Here is a 23,044-nt window from a genome sequence, read left to right as displayed (position 1 = left end):
AAAAATGTGTTTTTAACACATTCTGCAGGTGCGCCAAATGTCAAAAAAGTGTTTCCATGAACAAGTCTGAACAGGAAATAAATATTACATTTGATTTAACTTCATGACCTTCCACATATAGATCAATCAGGTTTGGAGCACAATATGAAAACTGAATTAATATTGTAGGTTATTGTTCTTCAGTTTTTCAATTAGCATGGGGGCTGATGCGCAGTGGGGGGTCTCCGTGTGCCTGTTCAGAGATTTGCCGTTTTCCCTGCAACAATCAGCTCTGTCCTCACAACTATTTAATCATTCTACAAATCATGTTCATGCTCTTAGTAGTGAATGGAGAGTGGTCACGGGGTGGAACATGTCTATTTATAAAGCACAGTGAAAAGGAAAAGCCACTGTATCGTGTAATGTCCTAAGAAAAGGCTTAAGACTTCCTCTTTGTTAAAAGCCCGTACAGGAAGAATCTCAACAAAAGAAAGAAAAATCGTGATTCAGGTTTGATGCTCTGCTGCATCTGAATGTGTTCTGAGCTGCGTTTGAAGTCAGTATGAAAGCACATTGAGTATCATGATGTTTCCGTTAGGCCTTCGAGCTGCCAGTAATGTTATGGCACTGTAGCTGGTATCTGTGGTTCTTTTCATTTTAACATGACACTGCCTTCAATATACTGTATAATAAAAAAAACGTGCCCAATGTGCTCTGTAGTATTACAACGGCTCCTGTGCTAACATTTGATTTGTATAACTCCCATGAACATATAAAGTCAAAGGCTGCCTGTAAAAGTTTTTGGAATCTTCCCACAGTGTCATGTTTCATCAAGTGCCAGATTCCCAGATTCCTCTCTGACCTCCTGGGGACAAAGGGCAGTGTCCTATCCATGGATAAAGGCCTATTATACATTACCAATTGCAAACATCTCACGCAATTACAGACAAATACAATGTGTCACCAAATATGTGTGTAGAGTGTTTGTCATGTATTATGTAACCTGTAATTACTATGACAACATCACAACATAACATGAACCAAATTCAAACCCTCCCACTCTGGCTGCGTTCATGGTGTAGATAAAAATCTTAGTTTACATGAAATAAAATAGGCAGGAAAATAATAAAAGCTCTAAGCGCTGGACAACCACAGCTTTCTGGACTTTGTTCCCAAGTTCATTTTGCAGCATGACAACAACCCAACATGTAGCCAGTGTAATAGAGCTCCACCTCAGGAAGTCCCACCACAGATGGTAACAGACAAGCCCTGATGTGAGCTTTGAAATGGCAACATGATTTGTAGATATATGCAAGTGAGACCGTGTACTTAATTACAGTAAGTTGTTCATCTCAGTGTTCAACTGCTTTAAAAAATAAAAAAAAGCCCCCAGCCGCCTGTAAACAGCCATCTGCTCATCTGGTGAACATGCCTCATTTCTGTAGCTTCTCTCTAAGTGCAGGATCCACATGCTCCACACTTGTGACCCTATTGCAACACAAGCAGCTGCTGAGATGTGTAGCTGGACAACCCTTCCCGTCATCCACAGATAGAGTCCTGGGCGGGCTGGAGGAGAGCAGTGGAAAAAAGGACTGTGGGACTAGGAGATGTCAGGGTGGTGGTGGCGGGGGGTGTGGGAGAACTGGGATCCTCCGTCTCAAGCGTCCAGGACAGGGAGGGGAAAGGGGCGTTGCTGAGGCTCAGAGCTTAATAAGTTAAGGCAACAATAAGCATTTTACTTGTAATGGCAAGAAAACAGAGGGAGGTTCACTCTGAGGGAGGAAGTTGTAGGTTTACTACCTGATAGCTGCAGATGAATGAAGACAGTGAGTCATTTGCTTCTGCTTGACTGGATAAAGACTGAATAAAATAAAAATATTACTCCCAACATTCATCTCACAGAGATTCAGGAAATGTGGACTAACTGACTTGTGAGGACCTGGGCTTGAACCTGCCAGTCAGGCAAGAGGCTAAAAGATCAAAGACAGGCTGAGGTGAGTAGGAACGCTGGCTATTAATGTTAAATATTACTTCAACACACTGGACAATTTACTTTTACCACTTCAAAATAAATCTAGCTAATCACCAACTTAGTATGAAGAGCAGAGTTCAACTGACCTTTGATTTTGAGTGAAAATCAACTCATGATTATTACCACTTATTTCCTTATGTTACTTTTAATCCTATTTAATCATAGTCACAAATCAATCTTAAGAAACAGATTTACACATTTCTGACATGTTTTCTGATGAAGGTAGGAACAAAAATAAAATGGTGAAACAAAAAGAGCAACCCTAACCAACCAAGACTCAAAGAACCTTTTCATAGCTACTGAACCATCAAGCTTCGAGCTGAGGCTGAGCAGGAACATATTAGTCAGGCCTTAATGACATCCCCTGTTAAAATTCACCAAGCTACATTTAGACACAAGACTGAAAAACTACCGTACAATAACCTTAATTAGGTTAGTCAGCAAACCTAAAGCAACTCTAACGAATGAGGACTGTTGTCAGTTGTGTCTTTCCACTCATTTCCAAGGAAATTTCCAAGAAATCCAAGGACCTGTCGTGCCTTTGTGTCCAGGTGCCAATGTGTTTGCAGCACAGACCGGTCTAAGCCACCAGCCACTGCTCCTGCTGGGTGGGGATGTGTGTGGCTGAGAATAAGTGAGTGCTAGAAAGACACAGAATGACATAAGCTCCAACGAGACAAGCGTAAGACGAGGAGGGATAAAGCATGTGTGGCGAATCGATTTCCCTCTATTGTTACTGTTGATGGATGGATTTACTAGTCGGACTGTCTGTGTGGTCGTGTACACGTCTGCTGACTAACATGACACCTTTGGTAAGTTTACGTGACAGACTGTGATTGGTCCATGCTGCATTTCCTAGACAACCTGAGGCCTCACTGCCGTCCCGATACAACCTCACAGTTTCATTTGACAGTGAATAATTGTAAAGGTGAGGTTGAGTCAGTTCAGTATTTACTTCACTGTAAGGTACAGCGGTACTACATTACTCATAAGTACCAAAAGCAGAAACATTTTAGGACAAACAGGTGAAAATGAAGAAAAAATTCAAATGTGTGTAACCGTTTGCGGTTTAGTTACAGTATGTTGTGTTCAACAAAGAGCAGGAAACGAGCAACTTGAATACATCAGAGCACAGTGGCAGATTAAACAGGGCAGAGCTCCAGCAACATTTAATAAAAACAAGCTGACATTAAATGTGAGCCAGTTTTTGTGTCTTGCCACGACACTCCAAGTACATGTCGGTATTAGTAAGTCAATACTGTTGCCTCACTTTGATTTTATCTAAAAAAAAAAGGTGGCTGCACAAAATACATCGTTATACTAGACTATATATGTACTATACTGCAAATAGTCCACAAGACACAGCATCGCCCAGTTAAGGGATTTATAATGTACTGTATTTATTTCTAGAGACACTGTACACAATAGCAAACCCAGAGAAAAAGTGACAGCCAGAAAAACCTATTTGTTTTGTGGTCGTAAACACAGCATCAGGTTCCAAAAGTCCTTAGAAATTAAATGTAACAATTAGCACCAATGCACTTTACACCTTCTACAGTATAAGTTTCCAGTAAGAGCAAGGGCTCCTTGTCCATCCAATTTCCACGTAAAACACTTCTAAATGTCAAATAAGGTAAGTTTATTAAACGTCACACGTCGTCCTGCCAGAATCTTGTAAAAACAAGCTCCGTGTCCGTCTGAGTGGTTACACACACCAGCAGCACTGGGCTTCAGTTCACCATCTGCTTCCACAAAGTCACTACCCTTCGTTCAATCTTCCCCCAGTTGTTAAATGTGATTGAATACATACAGATGAAAACTGTTGTTTTAATAATTATTATTTTTCATTCTGAAACTTTGCTTCTATTCAGTAACTCGAGTGACTTCAGCCAGATATTGAAGATTGGTTCATAATTCTTTGCCAATAAGTGGCAACTGGTGAGACGTTATTATTAATCAGTTGTGAGTCAGGTTGTGTGATCTTTGCCAAACAAGTCAGTAACTGTAGCTTAGCAGATACAGTATAGTGCAGACACAATGAAGCTTGAAAGGCAAAACAAAACAAGTCCTGGACAGTCTGCAACTGTAAGTTACTGTTTTTTCTGGTCGCTTGCACCACAGATTTTCAATTCATAATTCAGTTAGGAAGTATCAAAACATGTTGATCATAACTTCTTGAGCCGAAGACATAGCATTTGGAAGTCTTGCTTCAGTCTCTTGTCTCATAATCAATAATCTAGTCAAGTCATAGTCAATAATCTGATAATTTTATACTATAGATAAAGCCCAGTAACAAAAATAACACACCCACACACGTTTAGCTCACTCGTGTGGGTGATAAATTTGACTTACAAATTTTAAATGGAAAAAAACCTCACACTGACAGAACCTGTCTTTGTGGTTATTATGGTAAAATGGATGACGTCCACTAAGGCTGACTGAATTGGCCTGGATGAGACGTGTTGGCAGAACAAGTCATGACCATCATCCCTATAAACCTAGCACAAATGTTGTCAGGGGAGTTCCCACTTTATGTTTTGTGTTACTGAACATTCCAGGGCTATGATAGAATTCTTATGCCAAGTTAAAAGTGAAATATCAAAAGACACCATGCTATTATATAAGGTCTGAGCCAAGTACGGGACAGAAAATGCCTCAGTTACAGTCTATGCTTTCACTGAATGTAATAAAGTTATATATATTTTACTTATAGATATAAGTAGCTTTTCCTTAGAGAGGTTTGAATGTTATTCAATAACAACTAATACTTAGTTACTCTTGATCATTTAAATAACTTAAAATAAAAAAAGAATCACCTAATTGCATATCCTACAATATAAAAGTGGTTACATATGTGTTTGTAAAGACATCCTTCGTTTTCACCAAAGGTTATGATCAGCTGTTTGTGGGTCAGGAGGGCCCCACTGCATCATCAGCTCACTCATGTCCGCTCAAGTCCTTATGGAGCTTTAGTTAAAAACAGCTGGTTTATAGTAATTACAGTACAATAAATAAAATCTGCTCTTTGTGAAAAGTTTCAAAAAGAAGCTTACAATGAAGATGAACACAATATTCAAAATGCTACATATTGTAGGGGCTGACAGTGACTCTGCTTTGTGAATGTTTGATGCCAGGTCTTGTTCCTCTGTTTCAGATGTTTACTCGAGTTCAGGACTGTGCCATGATTTTCCCAGTACTGGTGTTACTGGTACTCCTGTTGCTTTGTGGACCTGCGTCCTCTCTCCAGAGAGAAACCCAGAACATCAAGAACAGTGAAGACACACCAAAAGGACAAAAGACTGAAACGGTGGACTACAGCACTGCCCAGACAGACAAATGTTCGTATACCTTTATTGTCCCTCAGCAGAAAAACAATGGGGCCATCTGTGTGAACTCCAAGGAGCCCGAGGCCCTGCTGGAGAATAGGGTCAATAGGCAGGAGCTGGAGCTGCTCAACAGTGAGCTTCAGAAGCAGAGGAGGCAGATTGATGCATTGCATCAGCTAGTGGAAGTCGATGGTGGTGTGATCAACGAAGTCAAACTACTTCGCAAAGAGAGTCGAAATATGAACTCCAGAGTGACGCAGCTCTACATGCAGCTACTACATGAGATCATCCGCAAACGAGACAACGCACTGGAGGTTTCACAGCTGGAGACCCGTGTGCTCAACCACACCAACGAGATGGCAAGGCTGGCTGTACGGTACCATGACCTGGAGCACAAGTACCAGCGCCTGTCAGAGCTCGCAGGTAACCAGAGCGCTTTGCTGCTGCAGCTGGAGGAGAGGTGTAAACAGGAAACATACTCCTACAGTACGGTGCAGGAGAGGAGCCGCCCTGTCCTCCCACAGCCTCCTATACAGATGCCTGCACTATCTCCTGGAGGCTACAGACCCTTCCATCCACCTGCCTACGTCCACCACACCAACAACCACATGAACAACGAGATACAGAATGACCAGAACCCCAAAACACTACCACAGCCAACCATGCCAAGTGCTGCCCACAGCTTTACAAACGAGCCCTTAGGTGAGTAGCTTCACTGTATTTTCTTTAAACCTGATGGAAAAGTGCTTCCTGAGCCCTCTGCAACAAGAAAAGTGATTAAAATTATAAGTGAAAACAAAAAAAAGGTACCACTTACTAGCGTCCTGTTCTAGCGCATTTATTGGCCACTTGAGCAGCACACGCTCATACACAGCATGTGCTGGATCATAATGACCTGTACTGTAGGTGGCGTTCAGCTTACACATATTGTACTCTGCCCAATCATAACGTACAGTATAGCCCTACTTCAACGTTTGTGCTGTGGTTTAGAGCTAAACTCAGCTTCCTATATGAAGCTGGATAATAAATAGTGTGTGTTCTCGGCATGGTAGCTCAGTAGATAGAGCATTGGCCAGGGAAGCAGAAGTCCCCCCGTTTCTGTCAGTTTCTGGCACCAGGTGTTTCCTTGAGCAAGACACTTCACACTGGCTCACCGGAGGCTGCACCATGCATGCTCCACCAGGAGATGAGTCAAAATGCAGAGATAAATGTTATTACTAACTTTCTGTTATTATTGATTATTACTTTTGTAAAACTGAACACTAGTCATAACAGTACAGTTTAGCAAATCCATGTGTATATAGTATATTTACACATCTTTTTTGTTTTAGCCAGTATCCCTTCTCTGTTGCAGGACCTTTCAAAGACTGTCTAGAGGCTCTGGAAAGTGGATATACCACCAGCGGCATGTACCTCCTGAAACCAGAGAAAAGCAACAAGCTCATGCAGGTTTGGTGTGACCAGAGACACGACCCCGGTGGATGGACCGTCATCCAGAGGCGTCAGGATGGCTCCGTCAACTTTTTTAGGAACTGGGACACATATAAGGTAATAAGACATATGTTGGCATACAGTGCACTAAGTGTAGACTTGACATGCCCATTAAATAACTACAGACATTATGTTGCATAAAAGCAAATGTGTCTGTCAGTCATTAAGACATATTGCAAAGAGTAAAAAATGCGACTCTGCACTGAAATACTGTACCAGAGGAATTACCCAAGTTAGCGACAATCATGCCCTGGGAACTTTAAAAATGTTATAAAAACCCAGAGGATGAGGTTTTAGTTATGGTTGCACCAATCCACGATCCAACCACAATCCAACTCTGGGTTAGCTGCTTGCATTAAAAGGGGATAGACCCCAGATCAAGTGTATAAAAAGGTGCAGATGTTCCTCCAGTATTAATAGTAAAATATTAAACAGTGTATCATGTCCTGCTTTTATCATTAGGAATCGCACAGGAGGCGTTCAGGACATTTCAGGTGTAGTTTGTATTGAAATGAAACGAATATACAGTAAATACTGATTTGGGTTAGTGTTCTCACAGATTTATTGTAGTTAAAGCTATCTGACTAAAGGATCTTCATCATCTGCGGATGGTGGGTTGAGCATGTCAATAATATTCTAAGCTCTGGGAGGACATTTGTTGACATATATGATGTAATGTATTCATCAACCAAAACCAACAATGGAAAGTCCTTTTTGTTTTTGTTTTTTATATAAGTTATGTAATATGTTAAAACCACATTGTAGGCAGAGTCTCCAGTCTATCACAGGCCTGAGATCACAACTGAAATCAATTCAAATGAATGTGTTATCAATTTTGCAGTCAGTGCCATGAGCCAATGACTGTTTCCAGCTGACTACTAGAACACAACATTACATAAGTACTGTACGAGTGGGAGAAATATTATCGCTCAAGTTTAACATCATGTGGCGTAAAGTCATGACCTCCAAAACTGGACTCTTTTCTCTGGATTTTATTCCAAAGACCAATGCATCAGAGGACTTCAAAGTTGTCCCCCAACTCATTTTTCATCCCACCCTCAATGAGTCAACAAGGCACTTTAGGTCAATTACATGCTCACATTTGACAGGATGAGGATTCTTTTCAAAATGAATCCATGTGTTATGAAACTAAAGCCAGTAATTCAGACACAGTGAGCTCTGGTGGAGAGGACATCAAACGCCATTAGACCAAAGGTCCTAGTCTTATACTAACATGGATTGTTACAGTTGATGCTCCAATTCAATGGCTATTTGTATATACTATAAGTAACTGATTACTTCTAAATGACTCAATGTCCTTCTTTGCAGCAAGGATTTGGAAACATACATAGTGAATATTGGTTAGGTCTAGAAAACATTTACTGGCTGACAAACCAAGGGACCTATAAGCTGCTGGTGATACTAGAAGACTGGACTGGACGAAAGACCTTTGCAGAGTACGCCGGTTTCCGCATCGAGTCCGAGGCTGATTTCTACAGACTACGGGTCGGCAGATACCATGGCAACGCAGGGGATTCCCTTACCTGGCACAACAGCAAGCAGTTCACCACACTGGACAGAGACCACGATGTCTACGCAGGTGAGGGGAAGGCAGCATACAAGAAAGTATGGCTAAAATAAAAATGGCTAAAAAACTAGCTCCAGATAGCTATCGGTATTCCACTTATCTAACATCTTCATTAGAGTATTAGTATAAACCACAACTGGCTGTATTCTGCACTGAGCACTTGAAGATGCGATCAGAAACCAATACAAAAGTATTATTATCCACAGGGAGATTATTCTGTACCAACCGGGGCTGAAAGTATCTGCCAGGCAAGACGCTTTTACTCCAAAGGGAACAGTCACATGTCCTGTCATCATACTGCCATCTTGACCATTGTTGCTGTACATTTGCAGGAAAAAAAAAAGAAAAAAAAAAAAAAAGAAAAAAGGCAGCGTGTTTGTGAAGGTGCTAGGGTGGTACAATAGATCACATGATAATTAAATAGCATTATGTACAAATACTGATGCACCAACTCGAAACATCAGCAGTCGAGCATGAGCACAAAGGTTTTGGAGAGGCCACAAAGCCCTTATCTGGGTTAACATTTGTGCGTAGAGCTGAAAAGGCGTGCACAAGCAAAGAGCCCAACAAACTTCACTCAGTTAGACCAGTTCTGTCAAGAGAAATGGGTCAAAATTATATCAAGCTGTTTTGAAGCTTGAAGGGCAGAACATTTGACCCAGGCATTTAGCAAGTCTATAAACATCAAAAGACGCTGAGGTCTTCACAAAGGCTGATCTAATGTTTGTACTCTATGCACATGTCCACTCACATCTGGCTTCACAGGCTTTATAAAACTGCATAATCAACCCTGCAGCCTTCTCCGCATCTGACTCATGTCCGTCTGTAGCCGCGCTGCTCCTGTGGGACTTTTGGGACAGTCAAACGTTACCACCTCCCTCAGTCAAAAACAGTAATTAACCAATCTGCAGTTCAGGGCTACATTTATGGTTCAACTGCTTCCAATAAAGCAAAGACGAACTGTCTCCTGAACACAAAGATGTTTTACTGAAGCATTCAAATAAAACATGAACAAACAAAAATAACATGGTCACATTTATTAGCCTATACACGCTATATTTTGTTTCTGAAGTAACAAATATGCTTATGGTTATGGTCATCTGCATTGCATTGGTTTCATAAAAGCAGAAGAGCAAATACTTTAAAAACTTGGCTAAACAACAAGTATGGACATGCCACAACAAAATATGGGTTCTGTTATTATAATAATAATAAATAACTGCCAGTGACTTGTGTCTTTTTCTACTATCGTCTTCAAATATGCTTTGCCTGCATGTACTACTACAATACTCCTGTTAATTGAAACCAATATCTTGTGCTTGAAGGTAACTGCGCCCACTACCAGAAGGGAGGATGGTGGTATAACGCATGTGCTCATTCCAACCTAAATGGTGTGTGGTACCGTGGAGGACACTACCGCAGTCGCTACCAGGACGGGGTCTACTGGACCGAGTTAAGAGGAGCCTCATATTCTCTTAAGAAAGTGACCATGATGGTACGACCCAATGCAAACACCTTCCACTAACACTGCAGCCAAGTGAACAAATATCCTAAACGGATTCACCATGTCTCCAAAATGGGAACGGTTTATGTCTTCGCACACAGTAGCTTTGAACTGCAAAGGCTAATAATGTTACATAGTATCTGTACAGTTTGTAACTGGATTCAGGTCTTTAAGGAATACAGTATAGTACTATAGTACACTTTGTCTGTGTATTACAAATACTTTGTAATAACTTCATTCTGCATGATACATTAGTTGTACTGGACATTGCTGCCATGTTAAATGAACAGTTTATTTGTTGTTTACTTACAGTTTATTAATAGCTGAGCTCAGTGAGTCGTGCTAAGCTGCATAGCAGCTCAACCATCGGTGTGTGAAAGTGTGTGCGCCTGTGTGACAGTGCAACGGACAACAACTAATATTCCATCCCAAAAATGCAATAAAGACAATTATCAAAACCATTAACAAAAAATAGCCCATTATGAACTAGTTGATAAAACCTGTTACTGCCTCCTACACGTATTTTCAATTTATCTTTTATGTACTGAATAGAACAAAATTCAGCTCACCTTATGTATACAGTTGTATGTAGAAATATGAATGATAAAAAGTACCTGCTAGCTAATGCTAAACTAGGTTTGTTGTTGAGTAGAGTATGTACAGTGTGTAAATGTAAAGTGTGTGTGTGTGTGTGTGGGGGGGGGGGGGGGGGGGGTTACTTGTGTAAACAGCAGCAACCTGTTGTTAAGACAAATGTAATAACTAAAATCAATGTAGTTTTTTAAAAGATGTAAATCTGTTGAATTTTCTTTGGTAATAGTGGCTTCTTAATTTAGTCTAAACAGTTATGAGTTTCCAACACAAATAATTTTTATACATTTTAAAAAAAATTTAGCAAGATATTAAGTTTAGTTGTTCATTTTTTTTACAAGGTAAAAGTAGCTAAAATAGACCAACAGTAGATAGAAGACAACCAGTTTAGTGTGTGCACCTGATTTTTTTTCAGTGTTTTTTTCAGCCACTGTAGTGTACAGTTACACAAAACACAACGTTTTTATAGTAGATCATTTTGTATAGTTTGTATTTTAACAATTGTGCAATAAACTTTGTACAGTCGTGCTTGGTTTTCCACTGAACCTTTTTTCTAGCAGCTCAATCATTACATACAGTATGTGCGGAATAGAAAGAGGATGAGAACCAAATCTGTTAAGTTTGTGCCACTTAGCCCTAGTTGCTCATATGATTAGAAAAGAGTCATCCTAGAGCCTACAGGTTGGATGAGTTTGAAGAAAAAAAAAAAGTCAGTGACTAAAGGTATTTAAATTAATACCACCTGTTAAACCTTAATGTGCCACAGTCTACTATAGCATAAGCACATACAGTGAATGGTCAGAGTAGGTTATGGACACGGATCACATGATGGGACCTCACTGGCAGTTTGCTTTCAATGTTTTGAGGTAATTGTGTGTAACAGTTTTGGTCTTCAAAATATTTCAAATAATACTAAGTAAGTATTAAAATTTGATGGTGTAATGGTTTTTAAAAGTTGGATCTGTGCAGGACCAACTACACATAAAGGACTCGTATAAATCTTTGTGCATATTATCCTAAACATTTCGTTTTGTAATAAAAATAAATGAAAAGAAACATCTCTGTGATCAACAACACATCTCACACCATTGATCATAGAGGAAAACTTCATATTTCATTTAATTCAGTAGATAGCTGTTGTATTACATGTAAGCTTATCTGAACTGCAATAGTACGGTATGTCAACAACATTTCCAGCATCGACCGATGTACAGTATGGTGCTTGTATGTGTGCAAGACTTAAGATGACCTACACTTAGACCTAGACCTAAATCCGTCACCGACTTGGAAATTATCCAAAAAGTTGGTTGAATAGCCATTAGGGACACAAGGAGACTTACCCAGGTAAGGAATACACGGCACCATCTTTAGAGAGCGGATGTATTCTCTCATACGGGTGTAGTTTTCTTCCTTAGACGTCAGAAAGTTAAGCTTCTCAAATGTGGTCTTGTCCTTTCGACTGATCAACTACAACATCAGAAAAGGAAAATTACAGTAAATTGTTTTTTTCATTCAAAGTAATGAAATGTCTGAAAGACACATTAGATCAAATATTACTTACTTGATCAACAAACAGTGCATTTCAAAATGGAAGATCATAAATAAGGAGTGGAAGTATTTATGAAAATAAATATGCCAAAGAGTTATTCCTAACAAAGACTGTAGCAGTTAAACAGCACAGTGTGAGGGAGAAAGCTTGCAGCATTTTATCTTGAATGCCAGTTTAGCAAAGCCTGATTTTCTATCCTGCCAGCATTCTATACTCCTGCTCAGGCACAAAGGTACAAGCACGGAAGATTCTTTCAGAGCAACTGGCTTCAATCAGCTGTGAAAGACCAAAGACTGAAACCAGTGACTCAATCAGAAAAAAAATGAGCAGACGTGAAGGGCTGAAGGTCATTCAGGCACTTATTTAAATCTCTCTCCTTTCTATGAATATTTACTTTAATGAAGCCAGACTTTCCGTCCAGTGCTTTCCTGAGGGTTTTGGCTTGAATCAAATTCTATGGTCTTCCAATAAGCAATGAGTAAAATCTAAATGTTAAAAATGAAAAAAACAAAAAACAAAACAGAGCTTTACTAACTTGATTGCTCATCATTTACCAGAGGTCTTTTATGATGTGGAACGCTCAATCATTCAGTTCATTAGCACCTTCACAGAATGAGTTTTACTATAGTTTGTGGTATTAGTCTGTGACATTTTTAGGATCTACAACTATACTTGCCTCTTACAGTATAAGTATTTGGATTGTTGTACAAAAACTATGGTTTTAGTGGTTAGCACAGATGCCTTTCATGTTCTCCCCACGTCTGTGTGGGTTTTCTCCAGGTTCGCCAGTTTCCTCCCACTAGACATGCAATTGCATAGATGTGTTTGTGCAAAACTCGTTGATGGACTGATGAGCTCTCACCTAAGTGACAACTTGGACGCAGACTAAGCAGTAGAATGTGAGGGAGTGTGGCTTATGGTTACCAAATAATAGTCAGTTACAGTTGCCATTTTGTACTTTTCCAATTTTCCAAAATCTGGTTATAACAAAAATTTAATTAGACACTTGTCTGATGGTAATTAAACTCTGCCTGATGTTTGGATGAAGACTCAGAACAGAAACCATAAAGAATGCCTAATAGGGCAGTACAACATGATTACAAGTGAAATGTTTTGTATATGAAAATTTTTCTAAAGCCAACGAAACCGTGTGAATGGGTCTGTTTCACGTAAGATTCACATGTAAATATGCAGGTTCTCAGCAGTGACAGCATCTGAAACCTCACCTCTGAACTGCAGGGGTTACCTCATTAGTCAGTGTTGGTTATTATTGTCAGAATAAGGAAACTAGCAGTTCTCAGTTTAAGTGTTGCCATACAGTATACACCATATTGCCACACACTCCAAAGTAGTTTTCCATAGAGTTTTCCCAAACCTCCCAGGTCCAGATTTTCTGCTGGGTTTGCAGCTACAGCTATAAGAGCTAGAACTAGTTAAATTGTCTGAGGCTGAGCATAATGACTGAGCTCCAAATGTTGAGAAGGTTTTGAAAATCCCTAAATCAAATTGTCTGTGTTCGCCTGTGGTACTTAAACACTGCAGTCAAAAGATCTGCCGTGCACATTTGGTCAAGTCCTCTGTCACCACAGGTTAAATGCACAACTTATACAATGTGTACATGTTGCTGCTTGACTGCTGAGCTAATGAACAGCTCTTATTGTAAAGACATTTGTGTTAAGTGTGTAAGTTCATCGCCACCTACAGGTCATTGTAATGTGTAACATGCTAAATGACCAAAAGAGGAGCGTGTGCATGTTTTGAATGTATTATTTTATTTATTAAATAGTGATACACCTGAAAACCAAAAAAAATTGGAATTTGTGGGATGAATGCTTTTGTGTTGTGGCCTACAGGGTATGAACATTTTTAATGTGCTTGAGTCTTGACACCATCAAACCACTACTTGATGATCACTGGGGCTGACACTGGACAGAAGGGATGATTCTTTTTTTCTGAAGCTCTTAGACACTATTTGGGCAATTAGTCACCACCTAACCATGTCTCGATTATGGAAAGTACCTGGAGTACCTACCGGTAAACACAGAACAAGAAAAGCCTAAATGCAAATACAATGTAGTTTGCATTGTTCTTTCTGAACTGCTGGCTGCAGATAAATTAAATCATTCATCGTAGCCTCTATGGTAAAAAGGAGCATGGAGGATGTCTTACCGCCCAGGTTTTGCTGAGTCTGAATATGGGAGCACTCTGTAGAGCAGACACCACTGATACAAGAGAATGAAGGTTGTTCAACTCCAACAGTTTCTAGAAACAAGTACAAATAGAAGCAGTGTTACATGTTTAACAACTTATTGAACGTTTTTTGTTAAACAGTGTTCCACCTAACAAGAACTAAACCTTTAAACATTGGGAATTACACAGAATTATTCACAGAACCAACGAACCAACCAAGAGCTGAGGTAAACCACAATGCAAAACCATTATTTCTACTGTGTTGACCATGTGTTTTCAGCTTTGACAACAACAACATCCTACATTCCAAGTTAAGAGAAACTTGAAACTGCTAATTAATTCCATTCAAATCCAAATAGTTAGAACACTCTGTATTTATAACCAATTTATTTATAACAAACTGTTTTTGTGAAGTTATAATATAACTTTCAACCCAAGGCTACAAAGCACAGAATGCTCTGTATACAAACAGAAGACCCTACACACAGAGCTTTGTCAGAGTTTACACACAGACTGATTGTGTTTGGGGAAACCTGCTGGATCTGCATCTAGTTACACAATCTGCAACTTGCCAGGGACATGGAGTCACGCTTCCACATTATCCTCAATCTCAACCCCAAACGTTTCTGAAATCAGTGTCTGTTTTCTCCATCACTCCTCAGATTAATTATGTACCTGGGTAGCTCCTGTAACCTTCAGCTTCACACACTGTGTGACTTTTAAAGCAAACTAACAATCTAAGCTATTTAACAGATGCTGGTTTGCACTGCACTGGAATCCTAACAAAATAATAATCACCATGATTGTAGAAATATTTAAAGACAACCTTTATGAACTTGAGTTAGAATAGTAAAGCTAGCTAGTAAATTAATTTGTAGGTTACACTTTCTGGTGTGTTGTTATTGATTGAACCAGCCCTGAAAAATAAGGCAGAAGTGAAATTTTAAAAATTTGAAAAAGAATGTAGAAGCAAGTGACAGAAACCCCTAATGTAACCTCCTACCAGAGTCAAAAAGTAAGCCCAAAATCAGCAGTTTGTTTGACAGAGAAACAAACCTACAGTAAAAGCTGACGGTGGCTTTATGTAAAGGACTGAGTGTGTTTTGGACATTAGCACCAGTATATGGCCTGGTAAGGTAATTAATAGGTGCTGTTTCTAACAACACCAACCCTCAACAACATTGTAAAACAGTAACTAATTAAAGCAAACAAAGGCAGAGCTGTAAACAAAAAATAGCTAGGTGCAAGTATTCTAGACAGTTAAGCATTTGCCACATTGGGAATTAGTTAGTGTTCACTGACTCAACTCACCTTTGCTATTTTGACAAAATGGCTCAGTATTTCTGCACGGATCTTCAGCGTTTGGGCAGTTAAGATTTCTCTCACCAGCCAAAAGCTGACCTACAAAACAACAAAACACAGACAGAAATAGACACGGTTCAGGTTTATGATAAGCCTGCAACTGTTATTTAACCTTTTTAGTAAATTAAAACTTACCAATAAGTTTTAGTATTAGTATTATACTAACAACGTCTGTCAGAAAAAGCAGTGTAGTTATGACTTCTTTTACCATAGTTACCATATATTCCCTAGAGCTAATTGGCACTAAAGCATCTGAAACACAACAGCTAAAAACGGAAGGACTAAACTCAGGCAATGACAAAACCTAGCATCAGAGACAAGACAACGGTTCAAGAAAACTAAGGAGATGAGATGTTTTATTTTGAGATGTTCATGAATAGCAGTTTCTCTGCTGTCCTGGTATTGGGACATTTGATTTTTACAAAACATCAGTATTTTAGTTACATGTTTTTAAAATGCTCACATGTAAGGCCACATGCTTAACAAGGCCCTGGTGGAAATCCTGAAGGACTCACCTGGTTGAATCTACGTGTGAATGCAACCACATTCGGAGCTAAACTGTGTTTCTCCTTTCCATTCCATCCACAGCCGGCCAGCTCCTACCAATCAGAAAACCATACCAAACCATTTTAATATCACATCACTTAATATGGATGAGGTTTTAGATTTAGCTCTGCTTGAGCTACAGGTCGATACTCTAGGATGTCATTTGAGTAATGTATTCTGTGGGTATTTCATAAATCAAGCCTGAACAACAGATGATGGCACTTCAAGTGAACGCGATCCATCCTGCATTCAATGATATTTGCCCTGAAGTCAGACCCAAAAAGTCACTTTTGTCTGGGAAAAGTTGGGTCACATGGCTGAAGGCATATCAGTCAAGCTGACCGAAATACTGCAAATAGAAGGTTTTACCAACTTTGTAACATCAAGTCAACATACCAGATCAGCTCGTTCTTACATAAAAATTGCTGTAATCAAGAATAGGGAACTGAACCATTTACAGTAGATGCTCTCCTAAATACAAATAGTAGTATTTACTGTGCAGTGTGTTGAGATAACACAATAACCAGATAAAGAAGTTCAGGACTCCACAGTTCTATTAGAGATGTTGGAAAGGTTGGACAAAAAAACTGGACTGTGTGACAGTTACTTCTGGCCATCATGAGTGCAGTTCTAATCATCAGTTTCAGTTCCTCCCTGACTACAGAATATAGTGTTGACCGACTGATGGCATGACAAAAAAAGTCCCTTTGGGTAAAGAAGTGGATGGAATTTAACTGACTAAAAGAGGATAAAGCAATCACAGAGGCCAGTTGGAGTTCAGCTGAGCTCTGAACATCCTCATTTGAAACAGAAAGAAGACAGATATGATTGGGGTGACTGGAGGTCCAAACAAAGTGTTACTGCTGTATGTGTCCGGAATATACTGCATTAAGTTCCTTGAGGGGTAGAAAATATGACACGTCCACAGGAAGATCAGTTTGGACTTTCCATAAAGACATTAGCTGAACTATAATCAATCATGAACCTTTGCTACTCTAATCTTCTGTTTACCCTGTAATCATTTTTAATTGGCTTGATTCCATGTTCCAGTGGTGAAATAGTAAAGTTCAGCTGTCAGTGCAATCATGATCTGCTGCACCTGACAGCACCAAAAGAGTAGCGCTGTACAACTTCCCAGTTTACATATTAATCATGGGCACTTTAAGTCTTTTAGTATTTTAGCAAATGATCCAGATTATTTCTGTGAGAATCCATTCTAAATTCAAATTTTTAGAAAAGAAAACACTGTATGTGGCATTTTAAGGAGTTATGGGATGGCCCGTCTAGAAAGAGGCTACGCAGTTTGACAAAATTCATTATTATTATTTAATTTAATGCCGAAATAAAATGACAAAACAGTGCCAGTATTTCTTCTTTGCTCATAGGATAAAGTAGTGATCTTGGAAAAGAGAAATGCTCAAAAGGCCAAACACTCTCACCTCTGGCTGTATTGCTTTAAAGACCGGGGCATCCATCAAGGTGATCTGGCTCTGAAACAAAAAAAGAAATATATTCATGGCACATTTGAGTATGCATACTGTAAATATATTAGTGTGTTATTACATTTTCTTATAAAGAAGAAGAACTGTAATGTTTAGGTATAATCATATACAAAACCAGACCAGTGTCTGACAAGTGTTTTATAAAATGTCCCCCAAGACCAGGGTTGGCTAAACAGCCAATACCTCCAATTATATGTATATATTTGTAAATCAAATTCAAGCTTCAACTCTTACTTCTAAAAATGTGTAAACACACTTAGCCTTATTGCATATGCGACTAGTGAACTCACAGCAAACTCCTCAGGAGTCACCTTCAGCACGTCAAAAACTACGGCATCATAGCTCTTGGCGTAATCCACGGGGCCATCGAGTGACTCAGAGCTGCTGCTAGCCTGAAAGACATGCACAATACGTTACAATACTGTAACGAGTGTGTACCAGTATAAAGGTCCTCCTTGGACCTTCCTGCGACCCGAGAGAATATAATAAATGGATCCTAATGAGAGAAGAAATACACAAGGCAACCAAATTCTTTACTAGTCCAGATCTCAAAATGTGTGCACTCAATAGACTGGAAAGCAGCTGATTGTGCTCAGCTGATTTTGACTGATTAGGAGTGTGTTCATCCACCAGCTGAACAATAGATTTATTTATGTCTAAACGTAACATTGAAATGTATCTCCTCACTGAACCCATCCGGAGCTAAACACAGTTTAGGGTTAGGTTTTTGGGTTGCTCCGGTGGGCTGCCACACACAGCGCCTGAGGAGCAACTGTGAAGTGTCTTGCTCAAGGACAAACCTGGTGGAATCGAACTGCCTACTTTCTGCTTCCCCAGCCTATTGAGCTATCAGTACAAACAATGGGTTAGCCATTTAAATGATTATATTACAGGACAGAGGCCTCTATAGTTCTATCCAGCATAAGCTTTGAAGGTTTTGAGATGAGCCAGGAAAGAATTATCCATAAATGTTTTTCAGAAGGAGAACAATTTTTTTGCCTTGTGTATCTGAGTACAGCGCTATCTACCGGCATCAGAGGAGAATTTTTTCTCAAGTAAAGCTCTTTTTGACATAAACATTAGCACAGAAAACAAAATGTGTACACCAAAGCCTGTAGTAAACACAGTTCTGTAGGTTAGGTCTTCGTCTCATGTGTCCACCTCTGTGTACGTACTTCATATTTACAATAGCAGATTGAGAGTAGTCTTAAATTACAAAGATTATTAAAGCACATGCATTTATAACAATTAGCTCCAAGCACACACATATTCTAAATTATATGTACTACAATTTATATCTGCCCACATCTCCATTTAAAATACACATGTTCAGATACAGTCTGGATATCTGTGAATATGATGAAATGAATTGTTGGACAGTGATCCAACAATTAAAATCAGCTCATTCTTACCTCAGAAGTGACAGAGTTGATGCTGGTGCCATCCAAGAGCCCATTCCTGCGATACATGCTCACAGAGGAACTGGTGGGATGAACAGGTCAGGCAGCAAAGGCCTTTAACTGGGGGGCACACGTAACCTCTCATTCATGCCTAAACACAAAGCAAAGCACATTGTTGTTTTTTTTATACTGTACATTAGTTGCACTAGAGTTAATTTTGCATGTCCACTGTTTTACACTCATAAAACACCACCTATTCAAAACAAGCCTAATGTTCCTAATCCAGTAACAATCATGTTGGTGAACATCACAGCCCAATAATAAGATTGTCCATTAAAGGAAAACTTCACCAATTTTCAAAGGGGGTGACAAAAATGAAGGGACACTCAGATTGCTCCATATTATCTACACAGAAAAATTACAGACAGACAGACAGACGTCACCTCCACAAGTAAGCTGGTAATTGGTAATATGATGAGGCACAAGTACACGGACAAGCTTTCATTTAAGTTTTGAGTTGTGTCACCAGTAGATGGCAGTAAACACCCATACGTCAGTAGACATGTTTTAACCATTTCCACTAGGAACTAGAAGCCTTGTCTGGTTACCCAGTTTGGCCTGTTTCAGACTGCATCCTTTATTAAAAAGCCAGTTGGTAATGCATAATCTATGCCGAGTAAATCTTTAAATATTATATTAAGATACAATTAGGGTTGTTTCTAAACTGTGGCTAATCTATGAACTGAGTTTCTCAGACCATTTTAAATTGATTTAGATTGGATGATTGTGGGGGCCTTGTGGTGACGTATCCCTCCATCACTGTCCTTGGATAAATAACTCAGTTATTTGTGTTTGCAGTTATGATTCCACTGTGCTTCTACAGTAGCAGCAGAAGTTACTGTGTTACAGGCTACTAATTACAGTATATTTCACATTTTACCATTAGATAGCAGTAAATACTAATATTAATACTGCAATGTATGTCAGTGTGAGGACATTATTCTGTGAATAGCAGGAACTGTTTCAGAGACAACTTTTTTATTTATTTCTATATTTAGATAAATACATACAATTTCAAAGAAGTACTTATTTAAGTTATTTATTGTCAGTCAAAATCACAAACTGGAAATGTAGTGGACGTGTATTAAATGTTTGATGAAACATACTTTAAATTAAATTGTGCTCAATTTGTAAATAAATAGGTCTATAAGTTAGTAAATCACATTCTCATCATCCTCAGTCAAAACCTCCCTACCATCTATGTTGGTAGCTCCTGGCACCAGCCATTATTCCTAGAAACACCCGTCCACCGATCCATTATCCGCCAGTGCTCGTCCTTGTAAGGTTCAGTCTACCCTGGCTGCCTTTGGGCAACATGAAGGGCAGAGAATCACAGGCCCACACAGACTATGCTACACACCCACACTCACATCCAATTAACTACCTGCATGTCTTTAGACTGTGGGAGGAACCCAGTGGGAACGCATGCAGACATGGGGAGAAGGCACGTTACACACAGAAGGCGAAGAGATGAGTATCATTGAGTATGAGACTATCATCATGGAAATCACAACTCATTTAATTACTACCAGAACTATCCAGAAAAGGTTGTAGCGTAGTCGTTGGCACTCACTTCTCAATGTCATTTACTGATCTCAAATGTACATATATTTGCTGTAATAATAACTGTTCTATTTCTGCTTTTATTTTAACAATCATTCATTTTTTCATATCTATCTATGTTGTATTAATACATAACTTTATATGTTCTAACTTTCATTTAAATGTAGTCATCCTTCACATTCTTTAACATCACTCTGCCTTTTCACTCTTTTTATCCTCTCCTCCGATTCCCCACTACATAGAACTGCTTCTTAAATTTTTATTACCCTGCTGCTACACAGATAATTTAGCACTGACCCCTTTTCACAAACCACTTACGGGCTCACCTAAAAAAGTGTTTGTTTAGTGAGTGGGGGTTAATTATGGACAGGGTAAGCAGAGGATAGTTCAAATAGAGGCATAATTAAATACTGCATTATGTTCATACGTCAGCTATATGTGATTCACACTGCTTCCAGTCATGCTACAGTCAGAAAAGCAAGTAAAGGTATAGGTTCAGATAAAGTACCTCTCACATTAAAAACAAACACTTTAATAATATTAAACCTAAAACTGCTCAGTCTTGAAACACTGCTTCTAACTACATCCTTCCTTTAGCTGCTGATAGTTTCCCAGTGAGTCGGCTTGCCCACGCTGCATGTAGGAGTTCCTGGGAGATTCCAAGTCGCTGTGGGTGTTGTGGATGGTTGAGCTGCTCATTTTAGAGTAAAGTAGTTAACCAGACAGCTCAGCTGAACAAAACCAAGTGACAATTACTAAAACAACTGACTGTGGTTTGTTGCCCATGAGTGTGCATGCATGATCTACTATAGTGTCTTTATTGTTTAGGCAATGTGCCAGTGCAGCGTGTCACCATCAGGATCAAGCCTTGGTTCGAGTACTGCGTTAAGATCAACAACATGCCATAAATAAAACATGCAGTAGATATGTTTGTTGTCAATATTAAACAACCTGAGAGCACAGCTCAACTTTTATTCCTACCACAAAACAACGTTGCATCTACTCAACAATTCAGAAAAGCAAACACCCTATTGGCCCAGTCATATTCTACTCACTGTTACAGTTAACAGTTTAGCCTTTCATGATCCCTGTTGTTATTATGTTACTGCCATCTGCTGGACTGGACCAATGCCTTTAACCAAGTAATGGTCAGAGGGTTTGGTGTTCTATGCAGTTAGAGGTAGAATCATTCACTACAGTTACTGTAGTAGTACAGCAGCAGTACTGTACTTTAGTTATATGGCCTATATTAAAGCAAACATATGGCAGCAGAAAAGAAAAATCGCTTGTGTTGGATTTTCTACCGAATTCTATATACTCATATTTGTTTTGCTGTGTAAGATCTTAATCCTTGCTTTGTAAAGCATTTTGACTTTTGTTTTGAATTGGTTCTGTATAAATGAACTCAAATCAATTGAAGCAACACTGAAGAAGACCAGGCAAAATGGAAACACAGGTAATATCAGACAAGCTGAAATCTGTACTGTAATTTAATTTTCGATTTATTTATTTTATTGGTTACCTTCACAGAAGACAACCGTTTGTGTCGACTGTGCATATTTGAGTAACGGTCCAAAAAGTATGGTCAATCAGTGTATGGTGTTATGGGAGAAAGTCTTGATGGTGACACTGGACAAATATCATCAGTCTTTGGCAAATTGAAAATATTGATGTATATCGATAGCGAGGGAGTGTTGCAATAGACAATATAACCACCTGATCTATAGCAGAACAGAATGCTTTGGGATGAGTTAAATCAAATTAGAGATCGCAAGGTAAACTCTTAAAAGTGCATTGCAGTTTTTAATGATAAATATTGTGCTGATTTAATTAAATGTTCCACATTGACTCAAAGATCCGAGAGTAAACACATAAGTCTAACCTTACTGTAATTAAGCCCATTATGGCAAAAGTGTGACCTAAGCAAACAAACCCAATGAAATATTTGCCCAAACTCATCTTTTGAATACAAATAGGAGATTAGGTTGATGTGTACAAACACCACGCACTCATATGAAAACCAAATGTATAATAACTTCATCCACTGTGTAGTGAAACCAATGTTTTCCATAATGAAGAGTACGGGGCTTTCCTGACATTTCCATCACTCTTGTTTTCAAAACTGAATAATGTGATGACTTAGGCCACTGTTTAACACAAACACTAAAAATACTGAATAACATTGAAAAATTAAATGTGTGCTGAATGGTCGCCGTTTTTTCTCCTTTGCATCACTGCTGATGCTCAATAATAACAACTACACTACACACACAGACACAACATCGCACTGTTCTATTTTACATGAGGCCCAACAAGTCCGACAGCCCTGCTGCAATACACCAACGCGCTCCGACGGCCGAG

At 39.1% G+C, this 23,044-nt stretch overlaps 2 protein-coding genes across 10 annotated transcripts in view; one reads left to right on the top strand and one right to left on the bottom strand.

Annotated features, from left to right (window-relative positions):
• LOC114867299 (ras-specific guanine nucleotide-releasing factor RalGPS1-like) overlaps positions 1-23,044 on the bottom strand; it is a 42,658-nt gene that overhangs the window by 18,892 nt on the left and 722 nt on the right. For 3 of the 4 annotated variants that reach the window (XM_029169882.3, XM_029169880.3, XM_055513616.1), the window contains exons 2-8: positions 19,073-19,211; positions 17,951-18,052; positions 17,598-17,648; positions 16,128-16,211; positions 15,562-15,651; positions 14,230-14,322; positions 11,852-11,978 (exon numbers count right to left, since the gene is read on the bottom strand). In XM_029169882.3, the coding sequence (XP_029025715.1) occupies positions 11,852-11,978; positions 14,230-14,322; positions 15,562-15,651; positions 16,128-16,211; positions 17,598-17,648; positions 17,951-18,052; positions 19,073-19,129 (604 nt within the window). In that variant the 5' untranslated portion in view covers positions 19,130-19,211. Of the gene's footprint in view, positions 1-11,851; positions 11,979-14,229; positions 14,323-15,561; positions 15,652-16,127; positions 16,212-17,597; positions 17,649-17,950; positions 18,053-19,072; positions 19,212-20,315; positions 23,023-23,044 lie in introns of those variants that run through there. The other variant, XM_029169881.3, reaches the window with a different exon arrangement.
• LOC114867306 (angiopoietin-related protein 2-like) lies at positions 1,719-11,039 on the top strand. Of its 6 annotated transcripts, none has more exons than XM_055513621.1 (7): positions 1,731-1,805; positions 1,882-1,973; positions 2,563-2,823; positions 5,166-6,039; positions 6,692-6,885; positions 8,158-8,428; positions 9,742-11,039. In XM_055513621.1, exons 3-7 carry the CDS (start codon positions 2,758-2,760, stop codon positions 9,939-9,941), a joined length of 1,605 nt encoding a protein of 534 aa, XP_055369596.1. In that variant the 5' UTR covers positions 1,731-1,805; positions 1,882-1,973; positions 2,563-2,757; the 3' UTR covers positions 9,942-11,039. The 6 variants fall into 6 exon arrangements, with proteins under 6 accessions (XP_055369599.1, XP_055369598.1, XP_029025728.1 ...); XM_055513620.1 differs by having other exon boundaries at positions 2,518-2,823; XM_055513624.1 differs by having other exon boundaries at positions 1,719-1,973; positions 2,563-2,645.

The sequence above is a fragment of the Betta splendens genome, chromosome 12 (assembly GCF_900634795.4).
Source record: "Betta splendens chromosome 12, fBetSpl5.4, whole genome shotgun sequence".
NCBI classification, from domain to species: Eukaryota; Metazoa; Chordata; class Actinopteri; order Anabantiformes; family Osphronemidae; genus Betta; species Betta splendens.
This window is presented reverse-complemented; position numbering and strand designations above follow the sequence as displayed.